The sequence below is a fragment of the Cyprinus carpio genome, chromosome A20, assembly GCF_018340385.1.
Source record: "Cyprinus carpio isolate SPL01 chromosome A20, ASM1834038v1, whole genome shotgun sequence".
In the NCBI taxonomy this organism is placed as follows: Eukaryota; Metazoa; Chordata; class Actinopteri; order Cypriniformes; family Cyprinidae; genus Cyprinus; species Cyprinus carpio.
Window position 1 is genome coordinate 11,387,518 of NC_056591.1, and position 18,639 is coordinate 11,406,156.

At 38.5% G+C, this 18,639-nt stretch overlaps 1 protein-coding gene across 1 annotated transcript; it reads right to left on the reverse strand.

The window, feature by feature from the left end:
* Positions 1–2,808: 2,808 nt before the first annotated feature.
* On the reverse strand, positions 2,809–16,165 carry LOC109101722 (sphingosine-1-phosphate phosphatase 1-like). Its single transcript, XM_019115128.2, has 3 exons — positions 15,238–16,165; positions 7,300–7,389; positions 2,809–4,928 (listed from the first exon to the last, which is right to left on the reverse strand). The coding sequence occupies exons 1-3, from the start codon at positions 15,946–15,948 to the stop codon at positions 4,377–4,379; spliced, it is 1,353 nt and encodes a 450-aa protein (XP_018970673.1). The 5' UTR covers positions 15,949–16,165; the 3' UTR covers positions 2,809–4,376.
* Positions 16,166–18,639: the final 2,474 nt, after the last annotated feature.

Here is an 18,639-nt window from a genome sequence, read left to right on the forward strand (position 1 = left end):
TGATGAAACGCTGGTTTATGCTGTTAGGCCAATGATTGGCTACTCTCTGCACAACGAACGCGCGGATTGGTCGGCGGACTGTCAATCAAAAACTGTTTAGGGCACGCCTCGAAAGTCAAACGTCATACATGTCGAGGAGCTATGGAGGTAGGTTGCGGCGTAAATGTCTGAGATGGAGATTGGATGAAGACAAGGACTTGAAATGCCCGTGTGGCGACGAGAAATATCACCCGAGTTGTGGTCCCCTCGGAATCCGCGGGCTCCGTTTGCCTTAAAGTGAGTCGCATTACAACAAACTAATTATGCTTACTTATGGTACTTAAAAAGAGTTCATGAAGAAAAGGTTCTTCACGTGTACTTTGTACGTGCAACCACATGGTGGCGATAGAGTATCTTAACTTTGTTGCTGCCATTCTCAGTGAAGGTTCATTCTCGGTACGAGATAAACTCACTCAGCACGATTTGATTAAATACGAACTGTTCAACATTCTAACTTGGTAGATGACAAATAAAATGATCATGATGCTTTTTTTTCGGGTCCTGTTTTAAAAGTATAAATATTCCATGTAGTCCTTAAATTATTGTGAGGTCATAAAATTCATTCTTTTTTTTAGATTTGGGGGGGGGGGGGGGGTCATTTAAAATATTTTCAGAGCAAGCACGTCATGTCACACTACTAGACACTGATGTCAATGCTTTCATGTTAACCAAACCTACCAACTCAATTATTTTAATGTTTTTGCAGTGAATGTGAAAAAACAACCCAAGGTGATATACTGCAGTGCACAGAACCTAAATATATGTGTATTGTACAATTAGCTATAGTGTGGAAAGAAGCAAGGTCCTCTAGCACTTACACAGTGGGTTAAAATCAGTACATCATGCAGAAAGTAGACCTTTGTCCAAAGAGCTGACAAATTGAGAAATAAGTATGTGTGCTTCTGAACCTTCCTGGATCAAGAGAACTCAAGCACACACTCTTACAATGATAAGGGGAAACACTGCAAGCCAAGCATTTAGTAAGTCATAATCAAAAAGCCATTTTCACAAACATGCTGTAATACAAAATGTTCATACTGCTCTGATCACTTTTTAATGGATTTTTTTTTTTTTTTTTTTAATAAAATAAAAAATACAAGAACACAAAGACAGTGGTAATTCATACTGCTTTTTTTATTCACGGTAATAATGAAAACAGAGAAATGACAAGAGCATTGCAGACGAGGAGCTATAGATTACAGATACAGTACATGTCTGAGTTTAGATGACCGTGAACAGCTCAAAGCTCAGCACAGGTAAGGTGCACAAGCTTCATTCATAATGCATTTCCTTGCAGGAAACCCTAAAATATCATCCAGCCATCTGTGATACGATATCCACTTTAGCACAGCGCACTGTAAAATAAAACCGCTTATGATTCAGTTATGGTACATTTACTATATGCACAACTGATCACAATTGAATATATGCAATTGATATATATGTTTCCTTTATTTATACTGGTGCACAGGTAAATCATTGTCAGCATCAAAATATGTTACCAGAAACCGGGTGATAAATTCCACATATACCACATTAAACAAATCTGTAGATATGCTTCATATGTTAGAGAGAGAGAGAGAGAGAGAGAGATTTTTTCAAGAGAATTAAAGTCTTCAATTACATAACCAACTATGAGTTTTTGCAAATAAACATTATGGATGTGTGACAATATTTTCTGTTATTTACACCATCAAAACTGTTTACAGAAAGACAGCTGTGATATTGTGTGCCTAGTTGAAGGATGAAGTTGCGCTGAAGGAATAAAGATGCAAGGCACTGGGGTTTCTGAGCAGTGAGCAATGAATGTATGTCAGAGATCTGTCTTCTATGACTGGCTTTACAACATTTCCTTGTGAACTGAACACACTAACAAAATACACTGCAAGAACAGAGTACTTGTTCAATGACAGACAACATATCAACTACCTAGGTTAATACTGATAATTTCTTAAAATCAGAAAATACATGTTGGATTTAGTTTGGCCATTTTATCATACCCATAGTCATATTTAATTCAGACAAGTGGACAAAGCAAGTTAGTTCAGTCATTCCATTTATGCTTCTTGATGTTGTTTTTTAAGTTTTTCTTTTTTATTTGGGTTTTTTGATGTTATTTGTGTTTTAATTTGTTTTTTGAGTTTTCAAAGACAGTGTCAAATCCAAAGAGATATTCTTTATCAAAGTTAAGACTCAGCCACGCCCCTTAAAACGGCTCGTTCAAAGTTGCTAATACATATCTTGGTCACTATTTGGTAATATTTGCGTAATGCCGCCCAAATGTTCACGCAAAGAAAGAAGGCATGGTTTCAGTTACCGCAGTTAGTGTTGAAGCAGCCATGTCAGGGATATGCTGTGTGTTTCTAGGCCAAAGCAAAAGCACTTTATTTGGTCTTCCGAAAGTAGATTGATTTAGGAATCTTTAAGATTACTTACAACAGAACAGCAATGCATTTTATGGACAACCGTTTCGTGAACCTAAGAGAGGAGATAATTCTGACTTTGCTACAGTATTTGTCTGTTTAAGTATTTGTTATTGACTGTTCAAATGCGGAGTTTTGCGCATGCATTGTGTGTGTGAGAGAGACACAGGGTCACACAGTGGAGTCAGCTGTCTTAACCGTCAGTGGCTTGTGCACTGCAAACACATAGGAGCTTCACCACTGTGTCTGTCACGTGACTCTGTTCCCCTTTTGAGCTTGAACTGATGGTAAAACTAAAGGACGTTATTAACTGTCTTTACATTTATTTTGAAAGATGAAGCTCGCAATTATGGAAAGGGGCGTTACATTTCCGATGAGTGCTTGCGGTGTTTGGCCAATCACAATGCACTGGGTCAGTTGGCCAATCAGAGCAGACTGCGCTTGTCGGAAGGAGGGGCTTTGTAGAAAACGATGCGTTTGAGAGATGTGGGGCTTAGAGGACCTACAATAATGTACAGTATCTGAAAAAATAGTATTTTTTGAACAATTAAGCATGTCAGCATATTCTGTTACACCAAATACACAAAATAATGATCTTTAAAAAAGCATCATATGACCCCTTTAAATAAAGCCACACTGAGTGTGTTCCTATAGAAAGAGGATTTCACTGCATCTCCTCCAAACTGCTGACAGTAAGGGACAACATGGATGTCTTAACGCAGTCAAATGTAGAGACATGCAGAACACCTGCAGCACAATCTGTACTCCATACCTCTGAATTTTAATATCTCAATTTAGCCTACTGTTACTAAAAGAGACATTTCACTCAAAAATAAAAAAGCTGTCATCATTGATTTTTGGGAGAACTATCACTTTAAGGAGAACTAGAAATTAACTGAGAAACACTAACAGGAATATTACAAAAATCCACTACTAATTATTTGTTTAAATTAAAACTGTCTAATTTGCTCAGAGTACTGAGCTGCAAAAATCTTACTCCCTGTAGTAAATTTTAAAAACATATCTGACATGTTTATAAATAATACATAGACAAAGACAAAGTTAAAGATAAGCTGCATTCATATTCAGAATGGTCTTTTCCTAGCTTGGGTTTCAAAGCAACACATCTAATGGAAGTCCATGTATACAGCATTCATACTGACAGGAAATTCCCTCCCCTCGTGCTCTCAATGCATTACCGCTTATTGTGAGGAGTGAGCTCAACCTGTTTTTAGATAAGAACAACTTTCTACACCTCTCAGATTTTGGAGTTTCTTTCCTGAACCACTGAATGAACCATTAGGGCCACAGCACTGATCTGGAATGGACCCACAAGAGAGGAAACAAGCCCTAGGAAGAACAGCAATTTACTTGTTATGAGAACGAGCCCTTGAGAGAAAACCATTACAAGGATTCAAATGTCTGACAAGGGTGTTCACTCATGTCAGTTTGCTTCAGAAGAATGAAAACAGATGGGAAGGGCGGCAGACTGAGCCAAGTCTGTACAGCGAGAAACAATCCTGCGTAGTGCTGAGCAAGAGAAAGCACAAGGGCCCAGGATGGGTGGATGTCAGTCTGCTGAGGGAAAAACACTGAAGACAAATGCAGGAAACATTTGAAACCTTTTTATGTATGGCTATAAACAGGCAGGAGCTTTGAACAGGTCCTCTGAAGATCATGACATCACACGCACTCACTTTCATGCTGTCTGATTACCCACCGTTGGCAGCAAATGTGCCAAAAACCCTGTTCAAATGTATCAGTTTAATAAAACCTGTACATGAAATAAATTAGCATGGTAATGGAGCCGAAAATTATCGAAATCATGAACATCATACGTGTTTGCAACCAAAAGTTTTTTTTTTGTTTTGGATAAAAACCAGATAATAATAAGACTGGACGGAAGAATTTTCTTCAGGATAAGCCAAGGAAGCCAAAGAGAAGCGGCACCAGGAAAACGCAGCAGTAAGCCACAGTGCCGTAGACCATAAACCGGTATGCGAGTTCCACATGCGCATGTTGTCTAGCCTTCCGCACGTCATCCGAAGGCACGCCGAAGATCTTGCATGCCAGAGGGATTGCCACCACCTTCATGGCAGCCCTGACGGCTAGAAGCACAGCCACTCCCACCAGGAGCCGCATGATGGAACGTGTCAATAAGGCCCCGTCGATCAGGGGCAGAGTGAGCGGGAGAGCTTCTTCGGGGGGATCTGGCTGTAGACCCAGTTGGTGGTTCAGGCGGGATGCCAACGCGGCTCCGGCAGCTGTGGCCAATGCTTGGGCCGTGTCACCACGGGAGGTGCTCCATGAGTCCAGTGAGAAGGCCACCAAGCTGAAGCCAACATGCAGAAGCAGAACGACCAGAGGGGCGTAGCTGTGGGACAGGTAGAACGCGTCGATGTCATGCAGCATGGGCTGAAGGACCACCAGGATGAGCACACTGTAGAGGAAGCCTGCGATCACCTCCTGTGGAGATGAAGGCACAAACTTAGATTTTATTATTAAAGGGATTCTCTCAAAATTAGAATTCTGTCATCATTTAGTCACCTCCATGTCGTTCCAAACCCATAAGACCATCGAAACATATATATTATATATATTAATATATATTTTTAATGAAACCTGAGAGGTTTCTGTTCCTTAAACTTCTTGTTTCACACCGATTCATTTTATGTCAGCTTTATGACATTTTTGTATCTTCAAGTTTTGGTTACCTGGACTTTCAATGGAGGGAGAGAATTTCCCAGGTTTCCTAAAAATATCCTATTATTATTATTATTATTATCCTATTATAGGTTTGGAATGACATGAGAGTGAGCAAGTGATAACAGAATTTATATTTTTTGGGTGAACTATCCCTTTAATGATATTCTATTTTCCAGTAGCCCTTGGGTTAGTATGATTCAAATTAGGAACCATAAAGTCAAACATGTTAATATTGTTCACACATGGTGTACTTTTTAGACAAACTTCCATAGAAATTGTCATTGTTTATTCACTACAGGCCATGTAAACACATGAAGGTTAGTGAAAACAGGTATTGCTTTGCACGAAAAAGGTAGCGTTCAAGCATCAGTGATCTGTATAAACAGTGTATGAGTCATTATGGAAAGAGGACTCCGTTGTGTATAGAATTAACAAAAACATTCACCCTGAAATGAAACATTGCAGTGTATATTAACTATAGAGTGAGTCCACTAATAGAAGGTCATGGTTGCCATAACATGCTGAAACAGACCTGAGAACAGACTGGAAGAATATAGCATGTAGATCTAAGAGGCATTATTTATGTAGGTTTTATGCACACTTCAGCTGCTTTATTTTGTGCATGGCACAAAAGTTGAAGCCAATGTTCAGGGCATCTCTCCATTTTATGTGAGGTTTCACAGATTGCAGATGTCCAATGTCTTTGGATCCAGCTCACTTTTTTGCAGCCTTGACTAACTTTAGGAACATTAGGATTTTGATGATATAATTTCTTTGCAAATAACTCGTTCATTCATTATATACAGAAAATCTTCACATCTGCCCTGGATCTTTGCATCACAGTTAAGCAGCTGTTTTCATTTAATACTAATATTTATAATACTGATAATAATAAGCAATGTTTCTTGAGGATCATGTGACACTGAAGACTGGAGTGCTGAAAATTCAGCTTCGCTATTCTAGGAATAATTTATATTTTAAAATACATTAAAAACAATTATTTTAAGCTGTGATATAACTTTGCTGTATTTTTGAACTGCATGCATACTTGGTGAGCACATAAGTGCGTAAAGTCTTTTAAATCATATCTTTTCAGTCCATACAGGATATTTTTTAAACATTTAGACACGAGCTATAATATAATTTTATGATTATAGTATGTGCAAAAAAAATTGCATGTGATCAATGAACCTAAGATATAGTGGCGACAGAGAACTGACCCGATAGGGCAAGTGATAGTTTTGTCTAATGTCCAAGCTCAGACTGGACTTGGGTCATAGGACCCTTCCTTAACGCTGAGCCCTGGTCCACAGACTTCACACAGTGCACGATCTAGACTTCCTAAATCACTGGGTGTGCAGATTTCCACAAAGATGATTCAGCCACCTTCTCCGAGAGCACAGCATTAAAATAACAAGGTTCCCATCACCTAGGCAACTAGCATCTGCTTTCTAAATCTGTCCGTTCTCACCAGCAGCATTTAAACAGATAAAGACACGCAGCCTTTGCAAAAAAAAATTACAGGTGCAAGAAGTCATTTGTAATTGTTACTACATGTGCAACCTGCAGCACTGATGACTAACACACAGCATGTCAATCATGATGATTAATGCAAAGCTTGCATTTCAAACTGTCTATCAGCCTCTGTTTTCTCTACACATCAAAATGATCACCAATGGCTCATACGAGCCCAGGGGAAGCAATTATCCAGTCAGAGATCTTATGTGAGAAAAAAAGCAATGAAAACAGATGAGCATTTGAAGATCAGGGCATACTGAGTCAGCCGTAATGACTCACTGATTTGTTTCGTTACTGACAGTAGAGGGTTGCAAAAGACTATAGCACCATATATTAAGCTTCTTTTTGAACCGACACCAAAACCTTACTCACGAAGCAGCAAGAAAGTTCCTCAACTTTGAAACTTGTGAACTGAGCAAATTATAGTGGACAGCTGAAGGTGCCTGAAGTGCATAAAACATATCAATATGCTCTGAATAGTGTTAGTTCATCCACAAATTAAAAAACTTTGTCATCATTTACTCGACCTCCATTTGTTCCAAAACCTATACGATGATCCCTTAGTTTAAGGCAAAAAGAAAGAATGATTAAATGTGATGAAAACTTTACTCACCAGGACAGAGTGCATGCCCATATAAATCCTGCTGATGCACACGAGGACACTCCAGAACAGAGCGATGCTCAATCCAAACATGAATGGATACTGTTAAACAAAGAAAGGAAAGACTTGTAAGGAATTGCAGTAAGGTAATTTCTAAAAGCCAGGGCTATTAACTAAAACCAACAGCATAAAAAACAAAATTGGTAGTAAAATAGATGTTAACTGAAATGAAATGTAAAAAAAAAAAAAATTCAACTATTTTGTCTGCTAGTTGTCAAGACATCATTTTTCATTTTTATTGTTTAACTTGATAAAATAACTAACACCGAAATAAAAATGATGAAAAAATATGTATGCATATTTACAAAACTAAAATTAAAATGAAAACTAAATTATACTAAATAACACTAGTTAAAACTACATGATCTAAATTTCTACAGACTACAAAACTCAAAATATTATACTTTAGAAATAGAATAATAAAAAATAAATAATCCAATTCAAATTTCAAACACAATGTATTGTTCAAAAGCTGTTGTATATGTTTCTAGAGCAGCAAATCAGCATATTAGAATGATTTCTGAATGATCATGTGAAGACTGATCCTGAAGTAATGACTGTTGACAATTCAGATTTGTCATCACACGACTAAATTACATTTTAAAACAGAGAAAGAGACATTTTAAATTGTAATAATATTTCACAATATTACTGTTTCTACTGTTTTTAAACACAAATGCAGTCTTGGTGAGCATAAGAGTAATGTAAAAATCTCAATCTCAGTAATGTATGTATATCATAATCCAACATTTATTCAAGTGGTATCCAAGAATATTGTTTCTTCACACAAAAAAAGAAGGCTGAACTAACTGTTTAAAACAGGAATAAAAAAAAAGCATATTATATAACTTACAGTACCCATCATGATCAACCCCAAATTAAGCTACAGTATCAGGACAGAGTGGGCCAAAATACCTTATGAGTCCATCAAAGAATGAGACCACCAGGCACACTGTTAAGTTTATATATTTGATGAATTCCTGAACATACTCTAATACTTCAGAGGCAGACCAAGTGCAGTTGCAAGAGATGTGGATCGAAGTAGCTGCTGATCCGCAGAAATGCCTCTGGGTTTCTCATCATTCAGACAACACATCTATTCGTTTCTGGCATTCAGCTGAACTTTCCTTCTGTGCTCATGCATTTATTTGCTCCAATAGTCTGGGCAATATACCAGCACCTCCCACAATCCCATCAACATTGACTACTCTGTGTGTACATTAAACATTTGAGCTGACTTGACCTCACTGGATCTCCAGCAACTTCCAAAATAAAGCTTTAACGCAAATTTTCAGTTTCCTTGAGAATAAAAAGGGTACATTTCAGACATCTAGGCTTGTTTTAGTAAATCATCTACAGAAAATCAACAGGCCAGAGCAATGGTGAAAGAAGAGGAAACATGTTTGAGGCTATTGTTCCTAGTTTCCTGCTAAATTTAAGCGGATATGAAAGCAAGAAAATAAACAGGGACTGTGTTCCGTTTTGTGTTCAAACAGCTGGATAAGACTTTCAGTAGGTACACGGAACATTATCAGTCAGTTTCTGCTGACTTCAGAAAAACTGCCGGGGAAAAAATGTAGTCCGCTATGAGAATCTGTCAAAAGCAAAAGACCAAGAAGAGCTTCTACAGAACTATCAGATCCCTGTCGTATATAATAGGTGTATCAAAAAGAATTATAGCACAACCTCTTCTGACTATATGCTAATTGTTGTTGAAAGTAATGACTTTGACACCAACAAGCATATGATTCCGATAACCCACCAGAGAAATCCATATTTATGAATAATACAGTGCAGTGCACAAACCTTTAGTGGTTAAGTAAAAAAAAACCTGCATATTTTGCAAAAAAAAATACAAAAACCGATTAATGTCCTGTCTGGAAATGCATTCACTGGGAACCTTGATTTCCAGATGAGCTAGTTCTACAATAATATGGAAAAGTAAAACAATTTTCCAATGGATGCAACAGACTAAGGACCTAAGGACAGACGACTTTTGAGATCTGAAAATCAATATTTGAGCACCAGTGGATAAACGACCCTTTAAAAGAAGAAGAATCATTCTAGCATGTCGACACTGACCTGGATGAACTTCACAGAGCATTGGCAAATGAACTGAACTAGTATAGAAACTAAAAACATATCACTTACCCTCAAGAGAAACAGATTATTTCAGTACTTTTTGATTCTGCAAGTCCTAGTGATCATTCAACTAAGTTTTGAGAAAAAAAGCATTAAGAAAGCCTCAAATATTATGCTTGATTAAATGAGACGCATAAAAGTACACAGTGCTTGATGGAGAGAGACACCTTAATCTATAAATTGTTTTAATAGCTAAATGAACTAAGATGTATGTAGAGTATGTTTTCATGTAAAGATAGCAAAACCTTTCCGTTCATGCCCATTAAATGTTAAGGGTGGCTGTGGTCAATGAGATCTGTTGGCACAACTTTTTTAACTAATTAACACACAACTTAATTAGCTAAACATTAGTCCATTTTGGAGCATTTCAATCATTCTTCAATAACATTTTTAAAAGGAATTTGCTTTAGATAAATGACATGTCTAAACAGTGAAATCTTCAAAGGCTGGGCATCTGGATATTATTAGCTTGTGTGTGCATTTCTACCAGGACATTCTTATCATTCAATAATGATAAACCGTGGTTTACTGGGAAACTCAAACAGCTTCGTCATGCCAAGAAGGATGCTTTACAGAAGTGGGAATGAAATCTTGTATAACCAGACAAGAAACAGACTAACAAATGAGATCAGAGTGGCTAAAAAAAAAAATACTTGGAAAAGCTGAGAAAAGAGCTTTCAGCAAACGATCCCGTATCAGTATGGACTGGTCTGAAGAACATCACCATGTACAAGACCCCACCCCCACAGTCTGTGGAGAATCAACAACTGGCTGACGATCTGAATGTGTTTTACTGCAGATTTGAAAAGGACAGTCTACCACCCCCCATCTGCTCTGATCTGCATTTCATACATTCACTTACCACCCCTGCAACCCTCCTCTCTCCCTTCCATTCAACCTGCACTTAAGGTCTGTGTAGAGGACGTGAACCGGCTCTTCAGGAAGCAGAAAAGCTTCAGGCCCAGATGGTGTTTCACCTGCCTGTTTAAAAGTCTGTGCTGACCAACTGGCCCCCATCTTCACACAGATCTTCAACAGATCATTGGAGCTGTGTGAAGTTCCCTGCTGCTTCAAATGCTACACCATCATTCCGGTCCCCAAAAAGCCCAAAATCACTGGACTTAACAACTACAGACCTGTCGCTCTAACGTCTGTGGTCATGAAGTCACTTGAGAGACTGGTCCTGGCCTACCTGAAGGACATCACTGGACCCTTGCTGGATCCTCTCCAGTTTGCCTACAGAGCAAACAGGTCAGTGGATGATGCAGTCAACATGGGATTGCATTACATCCTGCAACACCTCGACAGACCTGGGAATTACGCAAGGATCCTATTTGTGGACTTCAGTTCGGCCTTTAATACCATCATGCCTGACCTTCTCTCAGAAACACATACAGCTCTCCGTGCCCACCTCCCTCTGTCAGTGGATCACCAGCTTCCTTACAGACAGGCAGCAGCTAGTGAGGCTGGGCAAAATCACATCCAGGACTATCGGCATCAGCACTGGCGCCCCCCAGGGATGTGTTCTCTGCCCACTGTTCTTCTCTCTCTACACGAATGACTGCACTTCAAAAGACCCCTCTGTCAAGCTCCTGAAGTTTGCAGACGACACTACATTCATCGGCCTCATTAAGGACGGAGACGAGTCTGCTTACAGACAGAAGGTTGAGCAGCTAGCTGTCTGGTGCAGTCTTAACAACCTGGAGCTAAACACTCTCAAAACTGTGGTGATGATAGTGAACTTCAGGAGAAACCCCCTGCACTCAGTTCTCCCTGCCCACTTGTGTGCACTGTGACTGCAGTGGAGTCATTCAGGTTCCTGAGCACCACCATCTCTCAGGACCTGAAGTGGGACATTCATATAGACTCCACTGCAAAGAAAGGCCCAGCAGAGGCTGTACTTCCTTCGCCAGCTAAGGAAATTCAACCTGCCACAGGAGCTGCTGAAACAGTTTTACTTTGCCATCATTAAGTCTGTCCTGTGTTCATCCATAACATAACCGTTCTGGCTATAAGGTGTTAATGAATTTTTGTCACTCATTTAGTTTACATCAGTTGATCAAAGAAACAACACGTGCCTATTCTTTCACTCAAACTGTTATCGACCTTGTGTTAGTGTCAGATAAGTCTAGGATAACAGAAAGTGGGGGAATTGATTATGGATTGAGTGATCATTCTATTGTTTTCTGTACTCGAAAGATTAAGAAAGCAGTGTTTAATTGTCATAGGTCTATAAGAATTAGGTCGTTGAAAAGATATAGTAAAGAAGCACGCAATGACTGCTTGAATTTAGCAAACTGGTCTGGTGTGCTGCAATGTAAGGAAGTTGATAAAGCTTGGTGCTTATGTAAAGGTATGTTTTTAGAAGTTGTAGACAAAGTAGCCCCTTTTAAAGTAGTAAGAGTTAAACAGAGGACAGAATCCTGGATAAATGATGATATTCTCAAGGCAATTAGGATGAGAAATAAGAAGTATGACACATTTAAGAGAAATAGGGTCGATCAGAATTGGACAGAGTATAAAAGGTGAGAAATGAAGTGAGCAGATTAGTGATCAATAGTAAAAAGATTTATTTTAATGAGAAAATTGTGCAATATAGAAATGATTCAAGTAAGTTATGGAAGTCTCTCAAGCAGCTTGGCTACAGTAATAGGTTGAAAACAAAAGCCAGTAACATAACTCTTGATTTGGGGAATAATGTCACAGCAGAAAAGGTGACAGTGGCAGATAGTTTTAATAATTACTTCTCATCAGTTGCTAGTAAACTAGTGGAAAAACTACCTGTCCAGTCAGGGCAGTATGGGGAAAGTCACATCTTTGAGTTTTACTCTCGGCAAGAGGTCAAATCAGATGGCTTCTCTTTTGAAAAGGTGTCAGAGGCAGCTGTACTTGAGAAACTTAAAATCCTGAATAGCTCAAAAGCCACAGGCTTTGACAATATTCCATCTAGATTTTTAAGAGATGGTGGTGATGTTATAACCTCATGTATCACCCATATTATAAACATGTCTATTGGGCAAGGATATTTCCCTAATGAGTTCAAGCTTGCCAGAGTAATTCCATTTCACAAATTAGACCATGGAAACTATAGACCGGTTTCTATTCTTTGTAGTCTGTCAAAGATAATTGAAAATATTCTTTTTGAACAGATTGACAAATATTTAGCATCACACAATCTACTCTATGAGTTTCAGTCTGGCTTTCGTAAATCTCATTCTACTGACACCTGTTTATTGTATCTAACTGACCACATTAGGAGGGAGGTAGATAAATGTAATTTTTGTGGTATGGTCATGTTAGACCTACAGAGGGCCTTTGATACCATTGACCATGGTATTTGGTTCGTAAATTACAAGCCATTGGTTTTACTGACTTGGCAGTCAAATGGGTGAGATCTTATCTGAAGGATAGGAAACAGGTGGTGGATATTGGAGGAACAATGTCTCAACCACAGTGTATAGAATGTGGGGTCCCTCAAGGGAGTGTTTTGGGCCCACTTTTTTTCCTTCTATATATTAATGACCTTAAGTCTGCATGTTCATGTGAACTTTTTTTATATGCAGATGACTCTGCATTATTGTTTTTTTCACATAAAGATAAGAACATAGTTGAAAGAACTCTAACTGTAGAACTATCTAATGTCAGTAGGTGGATGTCAGATAATAAGCTATCACATCACTTAGGGAAAACAGGACCCATACTGTTTGGGTGAAAAATAAAATTGAAAAGATCCCCTGGTTTTAAGGTTTTAGTTGGTGATAATGAGATTAATGTAAAGGACTCGGTTAGTTAACTTGGCTGTGTGCTGGACTGCCACTTGTCTGGAGTGGGCCAAGCGCAAAAGGTACTTACAAAGGTAAATCAAAGAGTATGTTTCTTGTCCAGAATCTCAAAGTTTTTGGACAAAAAAGCTATGCTAATTCTGGCAAATGCTCTTATTCAGCCATATTTTGATTATGCATGTTGCTCTTGGAATAATGGTGTCCTAAAGCACCTGAAACATAGGCTTCAGACGGCTCAAAATAGGGCTATAAGGCTTGTTTTGAACCTTCCCATGAGAACTCATCTTGATATTTCTCATTTTGAGACTTTTGGGTGGTTAAAAGTAGAGGATCGAGTCTCTCAGATTCATCTGTGCATGGTACATAGGACTGTGCATGGGGCTGTCCCCAAATATTTGAATAATTATTTTAACAGAGTGAGAGATGTACACAGCTACTCTACCAGAGGCAGCTCTACTGATTTTGTACCTCCAAAAGTTAAGAGTAATTTAGGTAAAGAGTCCTTCTTGTTTGTCACAACAAGCTTGTGGAACAGGTTGCCAGGGAATCTAAAGACAACAAGAAGTTTAGGAGGTTTTAAGCTGGCATTGAAAAAAATGGCTCAGATGCCAATGTTAGTATGACAATATTTTATAGTTTTGTCTTGACGGTTTTTATTTTGTGTTATATGGATGTGATGGTTGATGTTTGATTTATTGCCACTTGCTTTGTCTTTACTGAGGTCTGTAGTTGATGTAAGTCATAGGGCTTTATTGTGTGAGAAATCCTTGGATCAGGACCCCAATGGAAATAAGAGATGTGTCTTTGTTTTTTAATGAATTGGTCAAATAAATAAAATCAAAAATCAAACATAGACATCAAGAGACTATAACGGAGAATCAGGACTGCTGAAATGATTATTGGTGCCCCTCTGCCCAGCCTCCAAGATATTTACATCTCCAGAGTGAGGAGAAGGGCTAAAAAAAATAACCTTGGACCCCACACACCCAGCCCACTCTCTCTTTGAACTGTTGCCTTCTGGTCGGCGCTACAGAGCACTGACCACAAGAACAGCCAGGCACAAAAACAGTTTTTTCCCGCAGGATTTATTCAACCTGAACAATTAATCTTCATAATTATACATCGTCCATCACAACTAACATAGTTATCTGACATATTTATATTAAACTGCACACTTTGTAGATATATCTGCACACTAATAACATACCTGTACATTTATCTAAACAATTATTTTTTTCTATTTCTGTATATATAGTACATTATTTAATGTTTTGTTTTTCTTTTTTTATATTAGTGTTATATTACATCCCTACTGTGTTATTCCTATGTATGTCTGCATATACATTCAGTTCAGTACAATGTTTGTACTTTCTTCTACACTGGAAGCTCCTGGAAGCTCTTGTCGTCAAGTCAAATTCCTTGTGTGTGTAAACATACTTGGTAATAAAGCTCTTCTGATTCTGATAATAAACAAAATGCTTGCTAAAGGCAGAAGGTTTTGATAATGATGACAGATGCTCAAAATGAATACAACACACCTAACACACACACACAAACGTCCCCCCTAACATGATAGACCTAACTTTTATCTTTTTCTACAGTACTAGCACTTATTTTTATTATTAGTTTGTGAAAATGAAAGTATAGATAGTAGCATTTTCCAGTACTACTAACCATTCAGATAAATCACTGGCACTGATTACTAGTAGCTAAAAAACAAGTTGAGGAATAAGTACTAGTTTTTAACGACTTGAGAGCTAATGTCTATTTGAAAATATACTTATCACTCTAGGAATAAGTGATAATGCATAGCTCGTAATATAAAAATAAATGCTAGTTAGTAAAGAAAACAAAAACTTAAAATAGATTGTCATGAACAGACCAAAGGGATACTGTCAAATGCCTCACGTGGGTACGGTTATCGATTGGTTTTGTGTGTGTGAAACAGCGGAAGAGTGCGGCATACCTGCCACCGGCTGCACGTGAGCAGGAACAGACAGAAGGGCAGCGCGGTGCCGGACATGGCGTGTGTGGAGGGCATGCTGTACTCCGTGTTGTAGAACACCTCCACTTTGACCACAGGAGGAGATGCAGGACGGGTCCACCGGACCAGATCTTTCGTGGACTGGCCGAGGAACAGCACCCAGGCCCACACCACGATCAGCTGCCGGCTCACATAAGGGTCGACGTTCCACATCAAGAAGGGGAAGAACACGATGAAGAACATCTCATTGCCCAGCTCAGTGCCGATGGTGAAGAGATAGAAGAGAAACTTGTTCTCGATTATGAACTCCTGGCCAACATCACCAGTCAATGAGTTCCTGCGTAAAGGCTTCACTGTCCCTTTGGAGTCCCTCTCTGTGTCTCGCCCCGACGGTCCGTTGAGAAAAGCAGCGGAACACTCGTCCTGTTCAACATTTTCAGCAGCTTTTAAACTTTTTCTCAGCCTTTGGTCCGAAAGTCCGTGTGCTGAATCCCCACTAGCCGCGGGGTCTCCCTGACATTGCCCCACGCAAGCACCGTTGACCCCAAGCTCCTCGTCACTCTCGCCAGCCTCAGCTGGTTTTTTAGAAAATGTCCCGCGGACCCCGCAGAGCTGCTGGAATCTGGCGACATGGCAGGGATCCTGTAGGTATCGACAAAGGCTAACAAATCTGTGGAGCGCGTCGCTTGCCATGGTGAAAGCGAAAGGTCTCCAACACGGAATCAATATCCCACGCGCTGCTCGTGAAATGCTGTAAACACAAGCGCGTGCAAAGCTGCACTAAACAATGGCAGATTGTATTGTGCGGCGCATAGCTGTACAATCCTCGAGTCTTCAAACCGTGGAGATAGTGGTCAAATAGAGTGGCTGTTTGACTATGAACTAGGAATAACCCGTCCGTTATTTAGTAGGGAGGGCGACAAATACGTAGTTGAAGGCGGGGACGCTCACTAGTAGTGACGCACAGTAGGTCCGGTGTAATGCCAAAATTAGCAGAATTCGCCCCAACACCGGGTCTTTCTCAATTATGCTCCGCATGCAATATTTATTTAATAGTGAAATTAAATGACTAGCATGAAACAGGAGGATCTGAAATGGGAGGTGCATAACACTTTATCAAGAATGATGAGTTCTAATAATAAATCACTCATTTATTCAGTGTGCATATTAAAGTCAATGACTAATAACGTTTTTCGATGTCATATTCAAGTAAATTGTTGTACAGGACGCCTCTGAAGCAGCGCGTCACTGTCAATTTCACGTGGCACCTGTTACTTTTCTCCGCGCTTGGCAGGTTAAACCAATCAGTCGTTTAGGCTACAATATAAGAATTCTTAAAATATAATTTCATAGGGATTGCTGAAGATTTCTATTTGTATGAATACAAAGCGCAGATGCTCGGAAATAACTCACTTAAGTCATAATAATTGAAATGTCTCCGAGACTAAACGTCACGTCTTTTCAATGCGGCCCAGTTGAGTTTTCAGCTTTGTAAGCAGTCGAGCGCCCCCTAAAGGAAAACTAGATATTTTGGTAATTATTGTAAAAATATTAACCTGTGCAATAGGATAATTTAAAAAAATGTACAAATAACTTTTTAAAAAGAAACCGAATAATAAACAAAAAATAAACATAGCATAAAAATTACATCAACCTTAGTTCATGAGTAGATCAGTTAATTTGTCTCATAAAATACCTCGTTATGACAACTTAGAAAATGTAAATTATTAAACATTGTTATATTTTCTTTTTATTTATTTTTTGTGTGTGTTTGTGTATTTATAACTGCCTAAATAATAACGTGTGCAACAGTACAAACAAAAGCAAGAAACTAATGTATAAACAGAAAGGGATTATAGCATAATAAGAAAAATGACTTCAACCCAAATGAGAAAACTATGTTTACTCGGCTCATGAAATGTCTCATTGACAATTTAGAAGTCAAAAAAAAGGAGGGGGGGGATTAGGCTACATTTCTGTTAATTAGCCAAATGCAAATTTGTGAAAAGTCCTGTGGGGCTATTATAGGTTATGTCATACTTGTGGCTATTGTCTAAAAGAGTGGCGTTCAAAAAGGGAGTCGGGGGGAGTGGGGGGTGACGTTGTAAACACTTCTCCACTAGAGGGAGACTTTGCATGGCTTTTCATTTTTCAGTGGCCTTAATCATAGTTTTGTTTTTGTTAATTTTTTTTTTTTTTTTGACAATGCAATGTATTACCACTAGTGCTTTCTGAAAACATAAAATCTTAACCTACATTTGGTGAATTTCTTGACCTAAACATCTATGCATTCTCTATATGAAAAATTGTAACAGGCTAAGCAAAGCAAAAAAAGTAGAATCAAGCTAGAAATGCATCTAATTTTATTATTTATTTTTGTCCAAATCAAAATATAACTAATGCTTCTTTTTCATATTATTAAATAAAGCACTGTGGATTAGATTACGCAATGTCAACTCACATGGCTCATATAGTTATATAATTTCACTTGAATCTTCTCTGGTTTTTACGTTTCACTAAAAGAGGGGTTTGGGCAATTCTGACCTGGTTTGCTACAGTTTTGCCAGGTTCTGGTCCTGAGGGATGGGGACCAGGAAAAAAAAATCTGAGGGGTAAAACGACCAAACTGGGAGATAAAAAGTTCAGAATTGTGAGAGAAAAAGTCAAAAATTTTATTTTTTCATCCCGTGGTGGAAAAAAAGTTTAATACTTTACTATGGAAAGTTCCTGGCGGGGTTTAACACACTTCTGATTTCTGAGTGGTTTCCTCCTTTGAGTTTTTTTCCTTTGAGTACAAATGTAATAATGAATAATGCACACTAGTAAGACAAAGTTATACAAACTGAAAAGAGCTTAAAAATAAATAAAGAAAAAAAACTAGTCAGTGCATAGTACTAGAGTTCACCGACTCATTGCAACTTTGTCCTGCCACTGTTGGTACTCAAAAGCACATTTCTGAGCTAAATGTGTCAGGTTAAGCAGCATTACTCCAGATGATGTTTGCATTGACGATTTCTTTAGGCTCTCATAATGACCATGTCACATTTGCAATCTCCTGCGTATCAAACTACTTCTATAATCCATTAATTTCAAATGATCTATATGTGAAGAAGATTATGCTGTCAGAACTGTTTTAAGTAGGCAATACATTTCACAATAAACCATTTTGCTATACTAAATAATCACTTCTAGCATTTCAATGGATGCGAGTTCGGCCACTCTGTCCTTGCGGTCCCAAAACTCTTCATTCACATAGAGGGAAAATACAGTAACAATTGTAAACCATGGATATCAATGCTCTTGTTGGGGTTTCCTATGTTTCTCACAATTGCTTCCAGCATATTTAAAATGATATTTTATAATAAAAAAAAAAATAGTTATTTT